The sequence below is a fragment of the Acomys russatus genome, chromosome 8 (genome assembly GCF_903995435.1).
Source record: "Acomys russatus chromosome 8, mAcoRus1.1, whole genome shotgun sequence".
Lineage (NCBI taxonomy): Eukaryota > Metazoa > Chordata > Mammalia > Rodentia > Muridae > Acomys > Acomys russatus.
In genome coordinates this window covers 5,389,495-5,408,649 of record NC_067144.1, presented here as the reverse complement: position 1 = coordinate 5,408,649, position 19,155 = coordinate 5,389,495, and the positions used below count along the sequence as shown (strand labels likewise).

The window sequence follows — 19,155 nt, the reverse complement described above, 5'->3', positions numbered from 1 at the left end:
GCAGGAACTGTTAGCTGAATCTATGTATTTAGCACCCACTGGCCTTTTAGGAGACAGGCCTTAGTGTGTAGCTCACGGTTATACAACCCAGATGTTTGGAGGATGGGCTAGGGAAAGCAAGCTCAGCCCTCACTGGCCTCTAGGCAGCTCTCTGAATAAATGGCTGTACTTCAGCTGGATTTTAGTCTTGCTCAATGTAATTACTGAAATTTTAACTAGTCCAGTCAAAGGGGGAGAAATAAAATAAAAGGGACACAATAGGAAAGAAAGAGGCCAAATCTCCTGTTTGTAGACAAAACAGTAGTATAAAAACCCTCAAAATGCCATCAGAAAACTGTTATCTCTGTTAAACACTCTAAGCAATGTAGCAGGGTACAAATCAGCAGCTCTTCCCCACACCAGTAACAAGCTAACCTGCTGAGCAAAGGCCCACACATCTCTGAGAATCTAGAGGAAGTTAATGGCTGCTGGGCGAGGGAGTTTCTTCCATGGTGAGATGCTCATGTTCCCATATGTAATGAATGCCTCACCTGATGAGACTGACTTCCCCTGTAAACAATCCTCATGAATCACACACATGCACACATGCACCCTCAGGACAAAGACGGTAGTGAGAAGGCGAATACAATAAAAATGTACATGCATGAAAATGTCATAACCAACCCATTATGTATATTTAAGATATGCTAAAACAGAACAAAAACAAAATTAAAACAAACAAACAAAAAACTGGGGCTGGGTGAATGGAAGAGTGCTGGTTGCTTTTCCAGAGGACCCATGTTCAACTCCCAGCACCTACACAGTAGCTCACATTACCTAAACTCCAGACCCAAGGGATCTGATACTTGACCTCCGTGGGTATCAGGTTCATATGTGGCACACAGACATAAAGAACACTTATACACATTAAAAACCAAACCAAACAAATAAAAGAACACACCAAACAGCCAGGGGTCATGGTGTACACCTTCAATCCCAACACTCAGGAGGCAAAAGTAGGCAGATCGCTGTGAGCTTGTGGCCTGGGGTTTATAGTGAGACCATTATCTAAGAAATAAAATATATGATTCCACTATAACCAAGCCAGAATGGCTATCATCAAGACAATAATTGATAAATGTTGGCAAGATGTGGCAGTGTCCATTCTGACACTTCAATTTAGTGCTGTCATCTACAACGTTCCTGCTCAAGAGCCCCAAAATCAAGTTAAAAACAATGTTCAAGAAGTTTCTCGCATCTGAGCTTGAGCACTGGCACCCACGTGATGCAGAGAACTGACTCCAGCAAGCGGTCCTCTCGCTGTTTCACACACGTGTTCTAACACATCTGTATCCCTATGCACATAAATAAATGTAAACAAACAAAAACCTATATCCCCATATGATGCTCAATATATTTTAAAAACTATGTAAGGAGCCAGAGAGATGGCTCAGCAGCTAAGAGGACAGGGTTCGATTGCCAGCACCCACATGACTGCTCACAGCTGTCTGTAACTCCAGTCTCAGAGGAATTTGATGCCCTCTGCTGGTCTCTGAGGCACTGCAGGTACAGCATGTACAGATACACACTTAGGCAAAAGAATTACATTCATACAAATAAGCAAAAGGTTAAAAATGAAGGAAAGAAAAAAAGAATGTGTAAGGCAAGACTGACTGCCAGCTGTCAGTGCAGGGCTGCTATCACACAATTCCACCATTGCTAAGGCAGAAGACCGCAGGCCAGACTGTGTAACAAGGTTGACAAACTCAAAAAGTAAAGAGAAACCTCAGCTCAGTTGTACTGTCTAACGTATGTGAGGCCCCAAGTTCAACCTCTGTTGCTGACACAGCAGAGCAATATCTACAAACAGCTACTGATTTGCTGCAGGAGTGACAAGGGTGCTCATCTGGAGGCCAAAGCAGTGCTGCAGCCATTTCTAATTGGCCAGGGCATCTGAATCAGCAGGCAGCTTAGGAAAAAGCAGACTCTCAGTCCCTTGAGAAAAATCTGACTCAGTAAGTTTGGGACAAATTAGGGACTGCTATGTTTAAAAATCAGAAGATGAATTGTCTGATTAGATCAGTTTTGGAAACCTTACAGACTTAAAACAACCTGTAATGCTGAATTTTCATCTCTATCCCCAGAGAAAAGTACTTATCTAAACTAACCCAAATTATATCATACTGTCTTCCATTTTTAGAATATTCTTCTCAAAACAATTCACTCCTAGACAGGCTGGGTTTGAAGCTGAAATATAAACACCCACAAAACACTTCCAATAGCTTTAGAACATACCTGCCAAAACATTGAGATAATTTAACTATGTGTTTCAAAGCATGCTAAGGTTAGAGACAACAGCCTGTAAATCTCACTAGCTCTGGAATGGTGCGTTTGGAGCTAAATGGCACAGGTTTCAAACCTCCTGCCACTTACTAGTTATATGTTACATAATAATAGCTATATGTTCACGCACTTTCCAGAAAGTTCATACAAAGGCCCTCAAACTCAGGGTTTCCAAATTTATAAACCAGGGATAAAGAATACCTGCCTTGCAGGTGTAATTTTTTTTGTTTTGTTTTTAAGATTTATTTATTATGTGTTCTGCCTCCATGTACACCCATAGGCCACAAGAGGGCATCAGATCACATTATAGATGGTGGTTGCTGGGAATTGAACTCAGGAAATCTATGAAGAGTTGTCAGTGCTCTAAATGACTGAGCAATCTTTCCAGACCCTGCAGGTATAGTTTAAAAACTACAATAAATTAATATACACAAGTCTGGTATATCAGCACCTAGCAGATTCGGTATCCTACTTCGCAGCGCCCCGCATTTATTCCCCATATATTCGTTATAAATAAAATGAATGAAAGAATTAAATGGCACATACCTGTAACCCTAGCATTTGGGATTTTGAGGTAGGAGGGTTGCCTTGAGTCTGACATCTCCTATCTCAAAACAAAACAAACCGCATAGCCTGGACACTGGAGGTGATCAGTGCAGTACTCTCTTACCAGAAACCAACAGGTCAAAACAGAGCTTCCACTTAGCTGTGCATCTAATAGAAAGCCTGTGAAGCTGCTACTTTTACTGCTGGAGTAAAAGCACACTGGCCCTCTGTCCCGTAGACTGACCCTGGGTCTCTTGTTGAAACACACCAATTCTTGTCAGGGATAGACAGTGAGGACCACGTGTGCATAGTATCATCTGACTGGGTCTTTTCCAGGCAGGCTAACATCCACAGGTTTGTATGTGATCAGCAACTTAGTCACCCTAAGTCATTTTGGGACCTGTCAACTATGTGGACAAATAAATAACCTTTGTATCTTGAACTCCACCCTCCAATCCCAAAGCCATACAAACCTTGGAGGGTGGAATCTTTGGTGGCTGAGTTGTCCCTTCTCCAGCACTTATGACCTGTTTTTGAGGGGACACAGCTATCATGTGACCCCCTTTCACAGTCACATATTGAGGGAATGATGACTGGTTGGCAGCTCCTGCTGTGGACACGTGAGGAGCTTCCCCAGGTTCCTGTTTGATGATCACCTTGCAACAAACAATGACACAGAATAAGTATCCCACGGGGTGGAGGGAGGTAGGAGGAAGGACCTACTATTAATATTTGAATCTAGTCTCTCTGCAGTATTAATGAACTTTGGTATATACAAAATGGCTCTATGAGAAAGGTAAAATATTGCTTTAATATAGTCCTTAAGAGCTAGTTAGGGGCCAAATAGTATCTCAACTTGATCTTGTGCTTCTTCTGTCACTTGTCATGAGACTGGTGGTCTATGACCTCTGAAATTCCATTTCACTGGGCTCCTAGGACATGGACAACACTGAGTAAGTGGAAAGACACCTCAGAACTAAGGCCTATTAACAAGGGGTGGAAAAAGACACAGGCAAGGCCGTGGCACACACTCACCTTTGTGAAGGCTCCAAGTCCTCCAGTCACAGCTTTAGGGCTTTGCACTTTAGGGTGACTACCAATTGGGCAGAGAGGTGGCATAGATGCAAATAAAGAATCCTCCTGCTGTGTGTAAAAACATTTATTATACAACAGACCGAAAAAAAAAAAAAAAATTCCAGCCACTTACACTTAATACAAACCTACTACATCTAGCAACACAAACAACCAAAGACAAAGAAAAAAAAATACCAGCATTGCTATGAGTCTTCCAAGCATCTATATATTCACCGTAACTTCCTTTTTAAAGCAAATGGAAAGTAAGGTATGCAGTCCCACCTGACTACCTGTAATAACTCACTGCACAGATGACACAGTGAGACCCTGTGGTGCCAAAATACAAAAACAAGATCAACTCACAAATGGTACCCATCTAAGTCCTGATGACATATAGGCATCCTACAAGACAGGGTGCCACGCAGACCAGGCTGGTCTCACTACCTAGCTAGAGATAACCTTGGACTTCTGATCCTCCTGCCTCTACTTCCTGAGTGCTGAGATTACATGTGCACACCCTCACACTTGTGGGGACTAAACCCAAGGCTTTGTGCATCTTAGGCAAGCATTCTACCAGTGCTGTGTAGCAGTTTCCTGGAGATTGAACCATTCCATCTCCCAGGCAAGCTCCTTAAGATACAAGGTAAACAACTCAAAATAGCTGAGCCGATTCACTAGGGCCCTCCCACTCAGAGTAAGCAATAAAGACTGTTAAGAGACACTCTCAGACAAGACAAGCTGTAAAAAAAGGACACAGAAACCAGCTGAGCTGCCTGACCAACTGAGTCGCTTGGAGAGGACATCCTCCAACCTGCTGAGCTGCCTGCAGGCTGTGCAGTGGGCTCCAGGTTCTCAGCTTTTGTGAGCTGTCACCCATGCTGGGATGGGCTTTGATGATGCAGCTGTCTCTGAGTCATTTCTGCTCCTGTAAGTAACCACTCACCCACACTCCTGTAAGTAACCATTCACCCACACTCCTGTAAGTAACCACTCACCCACACTCCTGTAAGTAACCACTCACCCACACTCCTGTAAGTAACCACTCACCCACACTCCTGTAAGTAACCACTCACCCACACTCCTGTAAGTAACTGCAGTAAAACTCACTGGTTCACCAAGGTGGACTTTGGTTTGTTGTTGGCTCCCTATCTGGGGTGAGTAGATGTGGATACTGCATCTCCCCAGGATGTCTTGTCATACACACCAACTGATCTACCCGCCCTTTCCTAATGTTGGATTCTTTATTGGTTCTTATGTCTGGTCTTGTAACAGGTGGTAAAAGACAGGGACTGTATATTGCTTTGTATTCCCAAAGCACAGGCAGTAAGTGAGTCTAACAAAAACTGGTGATGCTTTAGCGCGTGGTTTTTTCTTGTATACTCTCAACTTGCCTTGAAAAATTCACTCAGTATCTGGAATACAAAGGATAAATGACTTTTTCCAAAGCAAGAAGAAAGAGGACAACAATGAACTAGACAAGGCAATACTAGGTCTTAGGACGCTGAGGTACAAAGTCCCGTGTTCCAGCCTGAGCGACACAGTGAGACCTTCCACAAAACAGACAAATAGACAAACATTGAAAAGTTAAAACCAAACGTGGGGATAGAAAATGGAAAGCAACCAAACACAGTGAGACAGAAACCACTGACATCTGCCTCCACTACCAAAGACAGAAACTCAATCCCACAGAATGTGCCATAACTGAACTTTAAGGGGAAGAATTAAAGTTAAGACTATTTCTTGACTATGCAATGAAATGTCATCAACAAACATTTAAAAATGAACGGCAGAGGAAGATCTTCATGGGAGTTACTATAGGAAACCCTCATCTGGATCAGAAAACTATCCATGATCACTGTCAACTATCTCAGTAAGAGGATCCTTGGTTGGTTCTCCTCAGGAAGAGATTTGTACTCTCAGCCATTTGGACAAGAACCATTTTCTCAAAGGCTTCCACTTAAGACTGCCATCTTGAGTAAACAGGAACCAAATAGACAAGTGCTTTTGCCAAATACAGAACAGATTTTTTTAATAATTTGCTGTGAAGAAGACAGGGCACCATATGGAAAGGAGGTGTTTTAAACTACTCTCTACTTTGAGATAACTACAAGGCTAATGTGTACAAAGGGGACATTCCTTGTACCACAAGGAAACATGCTGCATGCAGTGCCCACAGAGGCCAGAAGTGGGCATTAGAGCCCTTGATGCTAGAGTTACAGGAAGCTGTGAGCTGCCTCGGATGCTCTGGGACCCGGAACTCAGGTCCTCTGCCAGAGCAGCCACACTCTGAGCAGCTGAGCCACGTCCCCAGCCTCTAAAGGAATATTTTAATAAAGCCATTCCTTACACAAGGTAAGGAAGGCTGTCTCTTCTCAACACTGAGCTTCCAAATTACTACTGCGCAATCACTTGAGAGATGTGCTGAGAACTGTCTTTTACACCAGGAGAAACTGAGGAAATGATCTTCAAGACCCAACACTGTCACTAGCTAGTACGCCTGCCGAGCCTACACAGTGTAATAAAGCACAAAGTTTACCTTGACAGTAGATGTTAAAAAACTACTTCCATGAATTTTAGGAATAGGGGACCCTGTTCCTTGGGAAGCCTGAGAGGCCACTGGGAGCTTGCTTGTAGGACTTCCTGATAAACAAGACAGATAAAAATATTATGTATCAACAAAATAAAGTTTACAATTGGGGGGGGGGGGGTTCAAGAAAGGGTTTCTCTGTGTAGCCTTGGCTGTTCTGGACTCACTTTGTAGATCAAGCTGGCCTCGAACTCAGTGATCCACCTGCCTCTGCCTCCTAAGTGTTGGGATTAAAGGTGTGTGCCACCACGCCCAGCTACAAAATGTAATTTTAAATCATTTCTCATTCTTCCTTGTTTCTAATTACTTAATTTTCATTTCTAAGGGTTGAAAATTCAAAACTCTAAAAGTCTGCGCGCGTGGGCACGCACACACACACATACACACACACACACACACACACACACACTCATTCCTACAAGCTGACTGCATGCCAAGCCTGGAAAGTGGTAAGAAGCTACTAAGGACAAAAAGAAAAAAACAGTGAAATCTTTATGACATACTATGCTTCTTCCATGAGAAAAGACAGTACAATGCAAGGATGTAGGTCATGTTTCCAAATGCTGCCCACATGGGATAAGTTATCCCACAACCACACAATGGCTTCCAAGGTCTGATAAAAATTAATTACATTATCAGATCTAAATGGATATTCGGTAACTTATTTCATCTATCAAATTTGCCACAAGATGTTTGGCTGATTGTTAAAACTAATATGTAACTCCAAAGACAACTCAGCATATCCAATTATGCTGAAAGCAGGTTTTCAAGTGAGTTCTACATGTAAACCACTCTAAAAGTGTTAAGCTTAAAAACAAAACAAGTGGAAAAGCCCACTACATATAATAAATAATGCAGTAATTCTAACTCATGGGGAACTCAGTGGGGTGGGGAACCAACCTCATTACCAGATAATTGTTCATCTGGTTCATCTCATTTTATTTCTCTTTTCACTATTTCCCTTAACCAAGGAAGCTTACACTTTTGGAGCATGTGTGATGGGCTGAAGGAAGGAAATGTGCCATGCAGCTGTGCTGGACTACAGGGACGGTGTGGTGGGTGCAGACAGGATTCTAAATACTAAGCATTGAACTTTGCACCCACAATGAATCTTCTTCAGAGAAACAGTACAGAGTTCCTCTTATACACACTTACTTATGAATGGAGGGCTCATGCTAAGATTTATTATTAATAAATGATCAAATCCTTTAGATTGCACGAATACTGCTTATACATACCTGTACTCGAAGTGGCGGTGCCAATAACCTGCCCAGGCTTATCCACAATCACATGAGGGTTGCTTATTCCAGAATTGGCAGAGCCTTGCCTCAGATGCACTGGAGTGGAGGTTGGAGTGCGAGGCAATGGTGATGGACTTGGAGTTGATATTGGAGAACCTGTGTTAAGGGAAAGAGAGGGAAAAGAATAAACACAATTTAAGTAGGAAGAGTCAAAGGCACAGGTAACAAATCAGAAGAGACAACAGGCCTGGCCCTTCAGATACTGAGCAGGTGCTGCACCAGTGTAGCTGGGCCCAGATGGTGCAGTCTTAGGCTATGCACTTTGTCATGACCAGGATCAGCAAATTGAGGAACTAATTAGAAACAGATTCTGGGGCTGGAGAGACAGCTCTGTAGCTAAGAGCACTTGACTTGTTGCTCTTCTAGAAGGCTAGAGTTTAAATTCCCAGCACCAACATGGCAGCTCACAATTGTCTGTAGCTTCAGTTCCAGAGGATCTAAAATCCTCTTCTGGCCTTCTTTCATGTGGTTCATAGACATACATACAGGCAAAACACCCCACACATGAAAATTCTAAAAGAAAAAGGAAAGAGAGAGAGGAGAAGGGGGGAGAAAGAAATAGATTCTGAGGCCAGGTGTGATAGCCCTGACCCCAGCACTCCAGAGGCAGTGGCGTGTGAGCTCTGTGAGTTTAAAGCTTGCTTGCTCTAGAGATCAAGTCGCAGGCCAGCTGGAGATAAAAGATCTATTCTCCCCTAATGAGAGCAAACCTACATTTTAGCAAGATGGCCTGGCATGCACATTAAAGTCTAAAAGCAGGCCAGGTGTGGTAGCATAAGCTTTTAATCCCAGCATCCAGAAGGTAGAAGGATTTCTGTGAGTTGGGGGAAAGAAATCTTTGTAGTCTGTGTTGCTGTCACTGGCAAAAAGCCAGCCCAGATTGGAATTCTCTATTCTCTCCTCCTTCGGTCTTCTACTGTCTCTGTCTGTGGTACTAGCCTGGATCTGTACTTGTATGTCTGTCCCTAAGAAAGGACTATTTTTTCTCTTTTACTGAACAGCACAGAAAGCATCATCTGGGGAAAAAATGAGGGATATTTTAAAAATCTAAGATTCTTTTTGTTTTTGGTTTGTTTGGTTTCTCCATTATCTTGGCTGTCCTGGACTCGCTTTGTAGACCAGGCTAGCCTCAAACTCAGAGTGATCCACCTGCCTCTGCCTCCCAAGTGCTGGGATTAAAGGCACCACCATGCCCAGCTAGAATCTAAGTTTTCTAAGGGATTAAATCAGACTCCAAATGACCCCAAATGACTGAGGTAACAGACACCCACAAGCAAGACCCAGATTATTTTGTTCAGAATTTAGGGTGAGTTTCATTTTAAGAGATTGCTTTAAACCAATATTTTGTTCTTGGCAAATGATCATAACAACATGTACACAAATAACACATATACAAACATACATGCATGCATTACTGGGTCAGAGGTATGGAAGAACACATAATTTAAGAATACAGTTACAGGCCACGTAATGGCGGCACACGCCTTTAATCCTAGCACTTGGGAGGCAGAGGCCAGCCCAGTCTACAGAGCAAGTTCCAGGACAGCCAAGGCTACATTGAGAAACTCTGTCTCAAAAAAAACAAAACCAAAACAAACAAACAAAAAATTAAGACGGTTACAGTTAAACATTAGCTTAGGTTGCAAAATCTCAACAATGTGGCTACATAAGCAAGACCTGAAAAATGACAAGACGGTTGACATCCCGACACACGGGAAGAATTGGGAGGGGCCTCACCCTAGATGAAGAGCCACAGGCAATTAAACACAGCTCTTTCCCAGGAATGAGCACCCTTAATTATTATCCAATCTCAAGTAGTCAACCCAAAAAAACCCACAAGCAACACTAAACAGACTCAACAGTTTACATGTATATAATCACACAGACACATAGTCACACACACACACACAAACACCAAAAACTTAAAAACAAAAGGCCATGGTTGGATGGATGACAGGGAAGACATATCGTAAAAGAGTGCTTTATATTAACAATATGGAACTACTGTGTTTGGGTATGATAAATCTCTTCATTCAGTACTTATAATACTGAATATTCAAAGACACTAAAATTAGTTAGTGAATAGCTAGGTTGAAGAATTTTATGTTTTGATTTGGGGTATATTTTGAATAGGAAAATGTAAAATTTACTTACCAGAGACAGAAATCTCTATTAAGGGTATGTCACAGTCAGAATCCCAAAGAATATTCTCAAACTTTATTCATGTATAACTAAACATCCTTTATCACCTACTCCATCAAAGTTGTCCTCTATAAATTTCTCTAACCTCAAATTGATTTATACAGTCTACTCCACTTCTCAAACAGAAAGTTTCAAATTCTTAATAGCAGATTAAATTACAGGCTTGCTACCTTCGGTTAATTGTTAAGATTTGTATTACATTTTTGCTTAGCTGCTCATGGACAGCAATAAATAATCCCATTTTTCTTCTTTTTAAAGTTATACACAGGGGCTAGAAACATGGCTCAGCAATTGAGAGCACTGGCCGTTCTTGTAAATTCAGTTCCCAGCACCCACATGGTGGTTCACAATGACCTGCAACTTCTAATTCCAGGGGATAAATAAATGCCTTCTCCATGCCTGACAGGCACACACATGGGGCACACACATACAAGCACCAAAACATCCCTACACATGAAATAAAATCATAAAATGTTCCCCCTGTCTGTCTTGAAGTACAGCCACCACAAGCATGTTCCCATTAGTACTTTAGTTAGCATAAATGTGAATTGTCACAAAGGCCTCAGCAGACAGAAGTCTCAGAATGACTGTTCATAAGATCAACAATTAAAAAAAAAAAAAAAAAAAAAAAAGGATCAACAATTTATCATGTTTAGAGAAAAATAAAAGCCAATTCAATGCCACAGCAACTCAACCCTTAAAACAGACTCAAAGGCCTCACCTGTTTTACTTGTTTCTATAGACTCTGCAAACTAGGTCCTTACCTTAACCCCCGCCATACAGCAGAGCACACTTAGCAGGAGACTCTTCACGCTACTCAGACACACTTTCCGTATAAGAGAGTTACGCTTTTCTCTCTGACAGCTTTGCCAACCAACAGGATTAACTCTCCTTTAATACAGAAGCATCTCTCTGAGCAGGGTTGGTAGCTCTCACCTGTAACCTCAGCATTCGCAAGGCTGAGTCAGGAGGAACACCCTGAGTTCAAGGCCACCTGCGCTAGACAGTAACTTCCAGGCCAGAGTGATGGTCTGATAATGTTATCTTAAATGATCCCAAAACAAAATTATTTTGACACTTAGTCAATGGCATCTACATCATCTTCAGCACGTGCTCTGCATACCTGAGACGATCTTACAGCTCATGGTGATGGGCTGAAAGGACTTTCCTGGTGACTCAGGATTAGGCACCTGACTTTGTGGCACGATTTTGCAGCTTGACGCGATTGGTTGGAAAGCAGAATTGCCATGTGAACAAAAGGTAACTTTCTGTGCCGCTGTCACTTTTGTGGGTGTTCTTTCCAGTGAAGATGGTAAGGAGTAAAATGTGCCGTGCCTCTCAGCCTCAGGGTTGTCTGGGAAGCCTGCTTGAAATGTAATGGCAAATTTAGTAACTCTGAAACACCTTCCCACTGTGGAAAATGAACAAGACTGCTACTATATTATTCGATATTAGTTCAAACCCCATTTAAAACAATTCGTGGCATAAAATAAATACTGATTACCCCTTATATAATTTTGGTAGAATATAAATTGTGTGCTTAGACTCCTACTTAGTAAAACATTTATCTCAAGGACGTGACAATCCATCTTTTTTTGTCAACCTGACTAAGGTCACTAAGACACACCTGTGTATCTGTGGAAGTTTCGAGAGAAGTTTAACTAAGAACACCCACTCCGAATGTGAATGGTAGCACCCTCTGGTCAGTGGCAAGCAACTAATACAGACAGTTTGTTCCAGGGGTACTATGCGCTGGCAGTGAGGTCACCGTTGTGAGGAACCTGAACATGTGGTGCATAGGCCTCTGGACTAGCATTTAGGGGGAATGTGGAAGAGTCGGGATGTGTAGCTAGAGAAGCCCTAGGGTACTGTAAGCGGAGTTTAATACAAAGGCCATTCATTGGCTCATGGAGGACTGGAATGGAGCATCATGGGGCCTAAGGACTCTGCTGAAAACTGGATTGGAAGCTGTTTTGTATTATTTTCCTGTAAGCAAACACACATAACCAACACTGGCTGGTTTTGGCTCTGCTCTGGTAATGTGAGTGAAGCTGAATTTAAACTCAAGAGACTAAGTTGATTGGTTGGTGGAGGGACGTAAGGCAGGGCAACGTACGGCTGTCCTGAGGCTGTCACTCATTCCCTGTGTGTACTGAGGCTCACCATGAGAACCCAAAGCCCGAAGTGTGCATTTGGTGAGTAAAGGGGTACAAACGTCGGGGCAAACACAGCAAGTACTCTCAAGGCAGCAGCCGTTATAAAGGAGGTTGTTACCATGAGGGAGTAAGCTCACGCTTGCACTTGGAAGTCGGAATTATGGCCTTGAATACAGGACTCCACCCATGGATGGCCAAAGAAGCAAACACATTGCAAAACTTAGACTTGAAAAAAAAAAAGCCTGTCGTGATCCTGCTCACGGCCACCCAGGCTGCAGGCTGCTGGAGCTGTAGTCCAAGGACGCCAGGCTATATCTCAAACTGGCAGCCAAGTCCAGGCAGTATCTACATGGTGCTGATTTTATGTGCATGCAAATTCCAAGGGGTATAGGGCTGGGGAACGGGACATAGGACATGGATGGGACTCAAGGCTGCTGGAGCCCAAATGACAGACGTGGAGCTGCAGGACTTGGTATTTGCTTTGTTCAATCTTTCCTTGCCAGCCCTTTATTCCTTCCTTTTACAATGAGAACGTTCACTCTGTACCGCTGTATAGTAGAAGTATATGTAACTGCTTTCTTTACTATACAGGGCCCAGTGAATAGACTGTCTTGAATCTTAGAAGAGATTTGAATTTGGACTTTTGAGCGATGTTAGAACTGTTAAAGCACCGGGCGTGGTGGTGCGCACCTTTAATCCTAGCTCTTGGGAGGCAGAGGCAGGTGGAACTTATTGGAGGCCAGCCAGCCTGGTCTACAAATTGAGTCCAGGAAATAAACAAACAAAAAACTTTTAAAGCTTCAGAGATGTATGAGGCTCAGTGGGTAAGAGTATTTGCTACTCTTACAGAAAACCTAAGTTTTGGTTCAACACCCACACTGGGCAGTTCAGAACTGCTGCTAACTCCAGCTCCAGAGGATCTGACACTCTGTTCTGGCCTCAGTGGGCTCCTGCACACATGTAGCACACAAATATATCTCTAGGAGTTTGAGGCCAGCCTGGTCTACAGAGCAAACTAGAGCCAAGGCTGCACAAAGAAACCATGTCTCAAAAGCCAAAAAGGATTATTTCTTAAAAAATACTTCAAAGACTCCTGCATTTTCTTTTTAAGATGACTATAAACCTTTGAAAACCAGGACTATACGATTCTGGTTCAAAAATAACATGTTGGAGCTGGAGAGATGGTTCAGCAGTTAAGAGCACTTTTTCTCTTACAGACAAGCCAGATTCAGTTCCCAGCACTCACACTGTGGTTCGCAACCATCCGTAGCTTCAGCTCCAGGGAGCCTGATCCTCTATTCTGAGCTCCGTGGGAACCAGGCACACATGAGGTGCACACACATACATAGAGCCAAAACATTATACACAAAATTAAATCATCTAAAATTGATGCACTGGGAATCAAGTTGAGCAAGAGTGGACTTCGGATTGGTGATTCTCGTTGTCAACGTGACTAGATCTGGAGTCACTAGGGCAGGTTTCTGAGGGAGTCTTTGAGTTTTTAGACGTGTGTGTGTGTGTGTGTGTGTGAGTGTGATGCAGGCAGTTTCCTCAGTTGCTTTCCACCTTATTTTTAGAAAGTGTCTCACTGAACATGGAGCTCACCAATTTGGCTGGACTTGCTGGCCAGTGAGCTCCAAGCACCTACCTGTCCGCCTATAACCAGTGCAGGGTTGCAGACAGACGCCGCTTCACCTGTCCACCTGTAACCAGTGCAGGGTTGCAGACAGACGCCGCTTCACCTGTCCACCTGTAACCAGTGTAGGGTTGCAGACAGACAATGCTTTACCTGGCTTCTACACTAGCTTGGAGTGGAACCCAGGTCTTCATGCCTGCACACAGAGCCCTTCACCAACTGAGCAAGCTTTTCTACCCTCCTGAGAAAGGGTTAACTAAGCAGGAGGAGCTCCCATCCCCACCCTATATGCCAGCTACATAATCTAATGGTCTGAGTTTATGAGCTGAATAAAAAGGACAAAAGAGGAAAGCCTAGCATTTCTTTTGTGTTTCCTGGTGGGTACACACCATGCTGTTCCCACCACTATCCTTCCCCCGTTGTGACTAGCTACAGTCCTCTGACCTGTGAACAGACATAAGCTCTGCCTTCTGTAAGTGGCTATTTGTTGGGTACCATGAGCTGTGTAATAAAAGTTGAAAATTTGGACTGGAGAGATGGTTCAGAGGTTAAGAGTACTGACTGCTCTTCCAGAGGTCCTGAGTTCAATTCCCAGCACCCACATGGCTCATAACCATCTATAATGTGATCTTCTGTCCTGCAGGTGCACATGCAGGCAGAGCGCTGTATACATAAAAATAAACAAATCTTTTTTCAAAAGGTTGAAATTTTATATCTAAAATATTATCACACTAAAATACCAGTTTAGAGATACAATAAACAACATTTAGATTCATCTGCTTATATATAAAAACTTAAACATTAATACACATATTCCTATTAAATGTTAAAATGTCAGTCAAATGTTGAATGTCATTTATTTTTTACAGAAGATTAAATATTTAATACTAAAGTCTGCTATTTACACATTCAGAATCTCAGAAAGTCTTCAGCAAAAGATAAAAATACAGGGGCTGGAGATATGGCTCAGCTGTTAAGAGCACTGGCTGCCCAGAACCTGGCTGATTCCTTGCACCCACAGGTTGGCAAGCAACCATCTGGGGATTTGATGCCCTCTGTTGGCTTCTGTGAGCACCAGGTATGCATGGGGTGCACAGATATACAGAAGAGCCAAAGCACTCATACATATAAAACAAAATAAAATGTTTAAAAAAAATAAGCACTTAATGATTTCTGTGACCTTTTTACCTTTATAAAATGTAGAAGAGCAGAACTTGACTATTTCACAGTAGAGCTACATGCTAGAGGCAGCATTCCCATTTTTGAAAATAACAGTTCACACTTGTATTTCAAGCTGCTGGAAGCACACGTCTGGTGTGATCCACACATGAGAAAAGCGCCCAGAGAGTGATCCCTCCAATGAAGAGCAGCGCGTTACCTTCTCCCATAGGGGCAGCAGAGGCGGGCTCAGGGGACCGTGCCACTGGTGAGGCTTTCACCGGGGCTGGAATGGTCAGAGATGGAGGAGGGGCATCAGACACGTCTGACTCGGACGACTGCGGATAGACATAGTCTTCGCCAAGGGAATGCCGATGAAGCTCCACATCTACCACCTAGGCGGCGGGGGGGGGGGGGGGGGGGGGGGGTTGTATGTAAGCACGCCATGAGTCCGTCGTCAGGGCTACAGAGCTCTAGCTCTGTTCCAGAAACTGCTCTAAGAGCTGAAACACGTGACTTCTAACCGCATCTCAACAGGCAGTTTGATTTCATCATGCTGGCTAGCCCATGGACACCTCAGTGGAGTCCCCTCTTTCCATTTGTTTCTACTGCTTAGCATTTGTCCCGTGTGGCCACCTTCCCACCAGGATGTCCCAAATGTCACCCTCAGGAAGACCTTCCCTGTGGCCCCTGTTCGCCAGCCACTCTTTTTCACCACACTTATCTTTAGCTGAAATTGTCCTGTTTGCTTTTGTGTTTAGTGTTTGCTGTCTGTGCTGGTTAGTTTTTTGTTAACTTGAGCTATGGGAAGAGAGAACCTCAACTGGGAAATGCCTGCACCAGACTGGCCTGTGGATTAAGGCTGCAGAGCATCTTCTTGATTAATATCTGGTGTGATAGGATTCAGCCCACCACGGGCAGTGCTGCCCCTGGGCTGGTAGGTCTGAGAAATATTAGAAAACAGGCTGAGCCAACTATGGACCACAAACCAGGACCAGAATTCCCCTACTCTGCCTGAGTTCTTACTTCCAGGTTTTTGCTTGAATTCCTGTCCTGACTTTCTTCAGTGATGGACTATGACAGTGGCTCTCAACCTGTGGGTCACAACCCCGTGGGGGTGCCAAATGGCCCTTTCACAGGGGTCGCCTAAAACCATCTGCATAACAGGTATTTCCATCATGACGATTCATAACAGTAGCAAAGGTATACGTATGAATTAGCAGTGAAAGTGATTTATGGTTGGGGGTCATACAAAATGAGGAAGTGTATTAAAGAGTCACAGCACTAGGAAGGCTGAGAGCCACTGGACTATGACTTGGGAACGGTATGACCAAGTCAGCCCTTTGTTCTCCAAGCTACTCATGGCCTTTAGCACAGCAATGGAAAACAGACTGAGTCACTGTCCTTACGCTCAGAAACATCTAGAGTAACTCTTCAAGAATAAAAACTATCTTACGATTCCTTTTCCTCCTGACCCTGGCCCTGTGAAAGCGTACAGAGGCACTTCATAAAGCACTCTTCTGGTGCCGTGACGCCCGCTCCTCTGCACAGCGAAGATGTAGCCAGCTGACTACGATGGTGACTATAGATAAACCACAAATGCAACAGGAGGGTAAAGAACAAACGTGCAGGCCTTATACTTTTGAGTTCCAAAACCTATTACAAAGCATTAGTTACTAAACAGTATGTGCTACAATGAAAAAGACATATGGACCAGTGGAATAAACTACAGATATGCCAAGTTATCTTTAACAGAAGTGTCAATCATTCTGAAATGAGAAAGCCAGTCTTTTCAATAAATGGAGCTAGGAAAACTGAGCATCCACAGACAAGTGAAGTTGGTATTTAGAGTATACCAAAGTTAATCAAATACCTACACGTAAAAGCTCAAAAGGGGCCAAGGAGATGCTCAGTGGGTAGAGATACTTGCCACCAAGACTGATGACCTGAGTCCTATCCTCAGAACCCGGCATGCCAACAGAGAACCAACGCTAGAAGTGGTCCTGACACCACACAAAAGCCCTGTGCTAAGACAGGAAGCTCTGAGAAGAAAACACAGTGCCTCAACCTTGACTCAGCAATCAGTTCTTGGACTTGACAGTAAAAGAACAGGGAAAAAATCCCTTGACATAGGTTAAGTGAGACTCTGATTTTGAGGCTAGAGAGATGGCTCAGCAGTTAAGAGCCCTGAACATTCTTCCAGAAGATCCAGGTTCAATTCCTGCTCCCACATGGTGGCTCACATGTGTCTGAGTCCTAAGGCAAAACCCTGGTCTGACCTCTTCGGACAGCAGGTGTAAATGTGGTACACATATGTATGTGCAGGCAAAACATTCGCACATATAAAATAATAAATCATTTTTTAAATTAAAATTTATTTTATTTTCCTTGTAACTTCTTTTATACGTTTACTTAGCTATGTGTGTGTGTGCAGGCCAGAAGCCAAGCTGTGAGTTTCAGTTCTCTCCTTGTGCATGTGTATTCTGGGGATCAAAATAAGATCATCAAGCTTAATGGCAAGCATTTTAACCTGCTAAGCCATGTGAGACGCTACTAAAATGGGGATTGCTGTGCCCACACATTCATATATGTGTGTGTGTGTGTATGCATGTGTGTGTATGTACGTACAATACACACACACACACACACACACACACACACACACACACACACACACAGAGACATACAAGCACACACACGTAATTTAAAAGCTGGGTAAAGACCTGAATAGACATTTCTTCCAAGAAAATATTAACAGCCAACAAGTCCATAAAAACAATGCTTGAGATCCGGGTGTGGTAGTGCACGCCTGTAATCCCAGCACTTGGGAGGCAGAGGCAGGTGGATCGCTGTGAGTTTGAGGCCAGCCTGGTCTACAAAGTGAGTCCAGGACAGCCAGGGCTACACAAAACAAACAAGAAAACAAAACACAACAAAAGGAAGGAAGAGGGTAGTAGAAGTGACTGAGAGTGCTTACTGCTCTTACAGAGTCAATTCCCAGCTCTCTCATGCTTGTTAACAACTGTTTTAAGTGCCTTCTTCACATATGTAGGGCATATCATGAAGGCAGAACATTTGCATATATAAATAAAATTTTAAATCATTAGGGGCTAGGAAGACGGCTCCGTGGCTAAGAGCATGTTTTACTATTCTAGAGGACCTCAGTTTGATTCCCAATTCCCACATTAGGTGGCTTGCAACCGCCTATAACTGCAGCTCCAGGGGATCAAATCTGGCTTCTTCAGGAACCCATGCACACATGTGGCATATACTCAGAAACACGTATAAATGACTAAAAGTAAAGTAAGTCTTAAAAGGAAAAAAATAAGAGCACTTGTTGCTCTTGCACAAGACCTGGGTTCAGCTCCCAGCACCCACATACTGACTTCACAACTATCTTTAATTTCAGTTCCAGGGGATCAACACCCTACTCGGGCCTCCATGGCCATGAGGCACACATGTGGTGGAGAAAGGTAAGACACAAGGTTTCTCTGTGTAGCCCTGGCTTTCCTGGACTCACTCTGTAGACCAGGCTGGCCTTGAACTTAGAGCTCTGCCTGCCCTTGCCTCCTGAGTGCTGGGATTACAGGCGTGTGTAATCTGTAAATCTTAAAAGGGGAGATGGATTCTAATGCTTCCTCCAACATGGATGAACCCTGAGGATATTACCCAAATATTCTGATTCCAATCATATGAAGGAGACAAGTTCCTATAGACAAAAAGGCGAGTGGCGGGAGCAACTTAACAGATATCGACTCGCCAGATGAGAAAAGCTTAGGAGATGGATGACATCTCCTAACATTTCATGTCATTGAGCTGCATGCTGGACACGCTTCATATCCTAAAAATTGTCATGTTTTAAACCACAATAAAAAACCCCCACACACAATGGGTGGGGCAGCAGAGAAGTCAACTTTAGAAATGAGCAAGACTCATTTCCGTTGTTGTTAAATGCCTGTAACTGTAGCTCAAGAGGCTGAGGTAGGCAGTGTGGGTTTGAGGTTAGCCTAGGCTGCAGAGTGAGGCCCTGCAGTACACACACGAGCTGAGCATAGCACGCGCGCAAACGCACACACGCACCCCACCTTGTTCCATACAGGGCTGAGGAATGGTACCTACCGTCTCCGCACCCAGGGTCTGTAAGCCAGTGTAGGTTCTATCCAGCTATTCAAA

The 19,155-nt window shown here is 43.5% G+C and overlaps 1 protein-coding gene across 1 annotated transcript in view; it reads right to left on the bottom strand.

The window, feature by feature from the left end:
* Positions 1–19,155, bottom strand: part of Yeats2 (YEATS domain containing 2) — a 94,515-nt gene that overhangs the window by 32,198 nt on the left and 43,162 nt on the right. The window contains exons 9-15 of the mRNA XM_051150701.1: positions 19,102–19,146; positions 15,203–15,377; positions 11,156–11,395; positions 7,768–7,926; positions 6,479–6,582; positions 3,904–4,011; positions 3,342–3,524 (exon numbers count right to left, since the gene is read on the bottom strand). Coding sequence (XP_051006658.1) covers positions 3,342–3,524; positions 3,904–4,011; positions 6,479–6,582; positions 7,768–7,926; positions 11,156–11,395; positions 15,203–15,377; positions 19,102–19,146 — 1,014 coding nt within the window. The remainder of the gene's footprint in view (positions 1–3,341; positions 3,525–3,903; positions 4,012–6,478; positions 6,583–7,767; positions 7,927–11,155; positions 11,396–15,202; positions 15,378–19,101; positions 19,147–19,155) is intronic.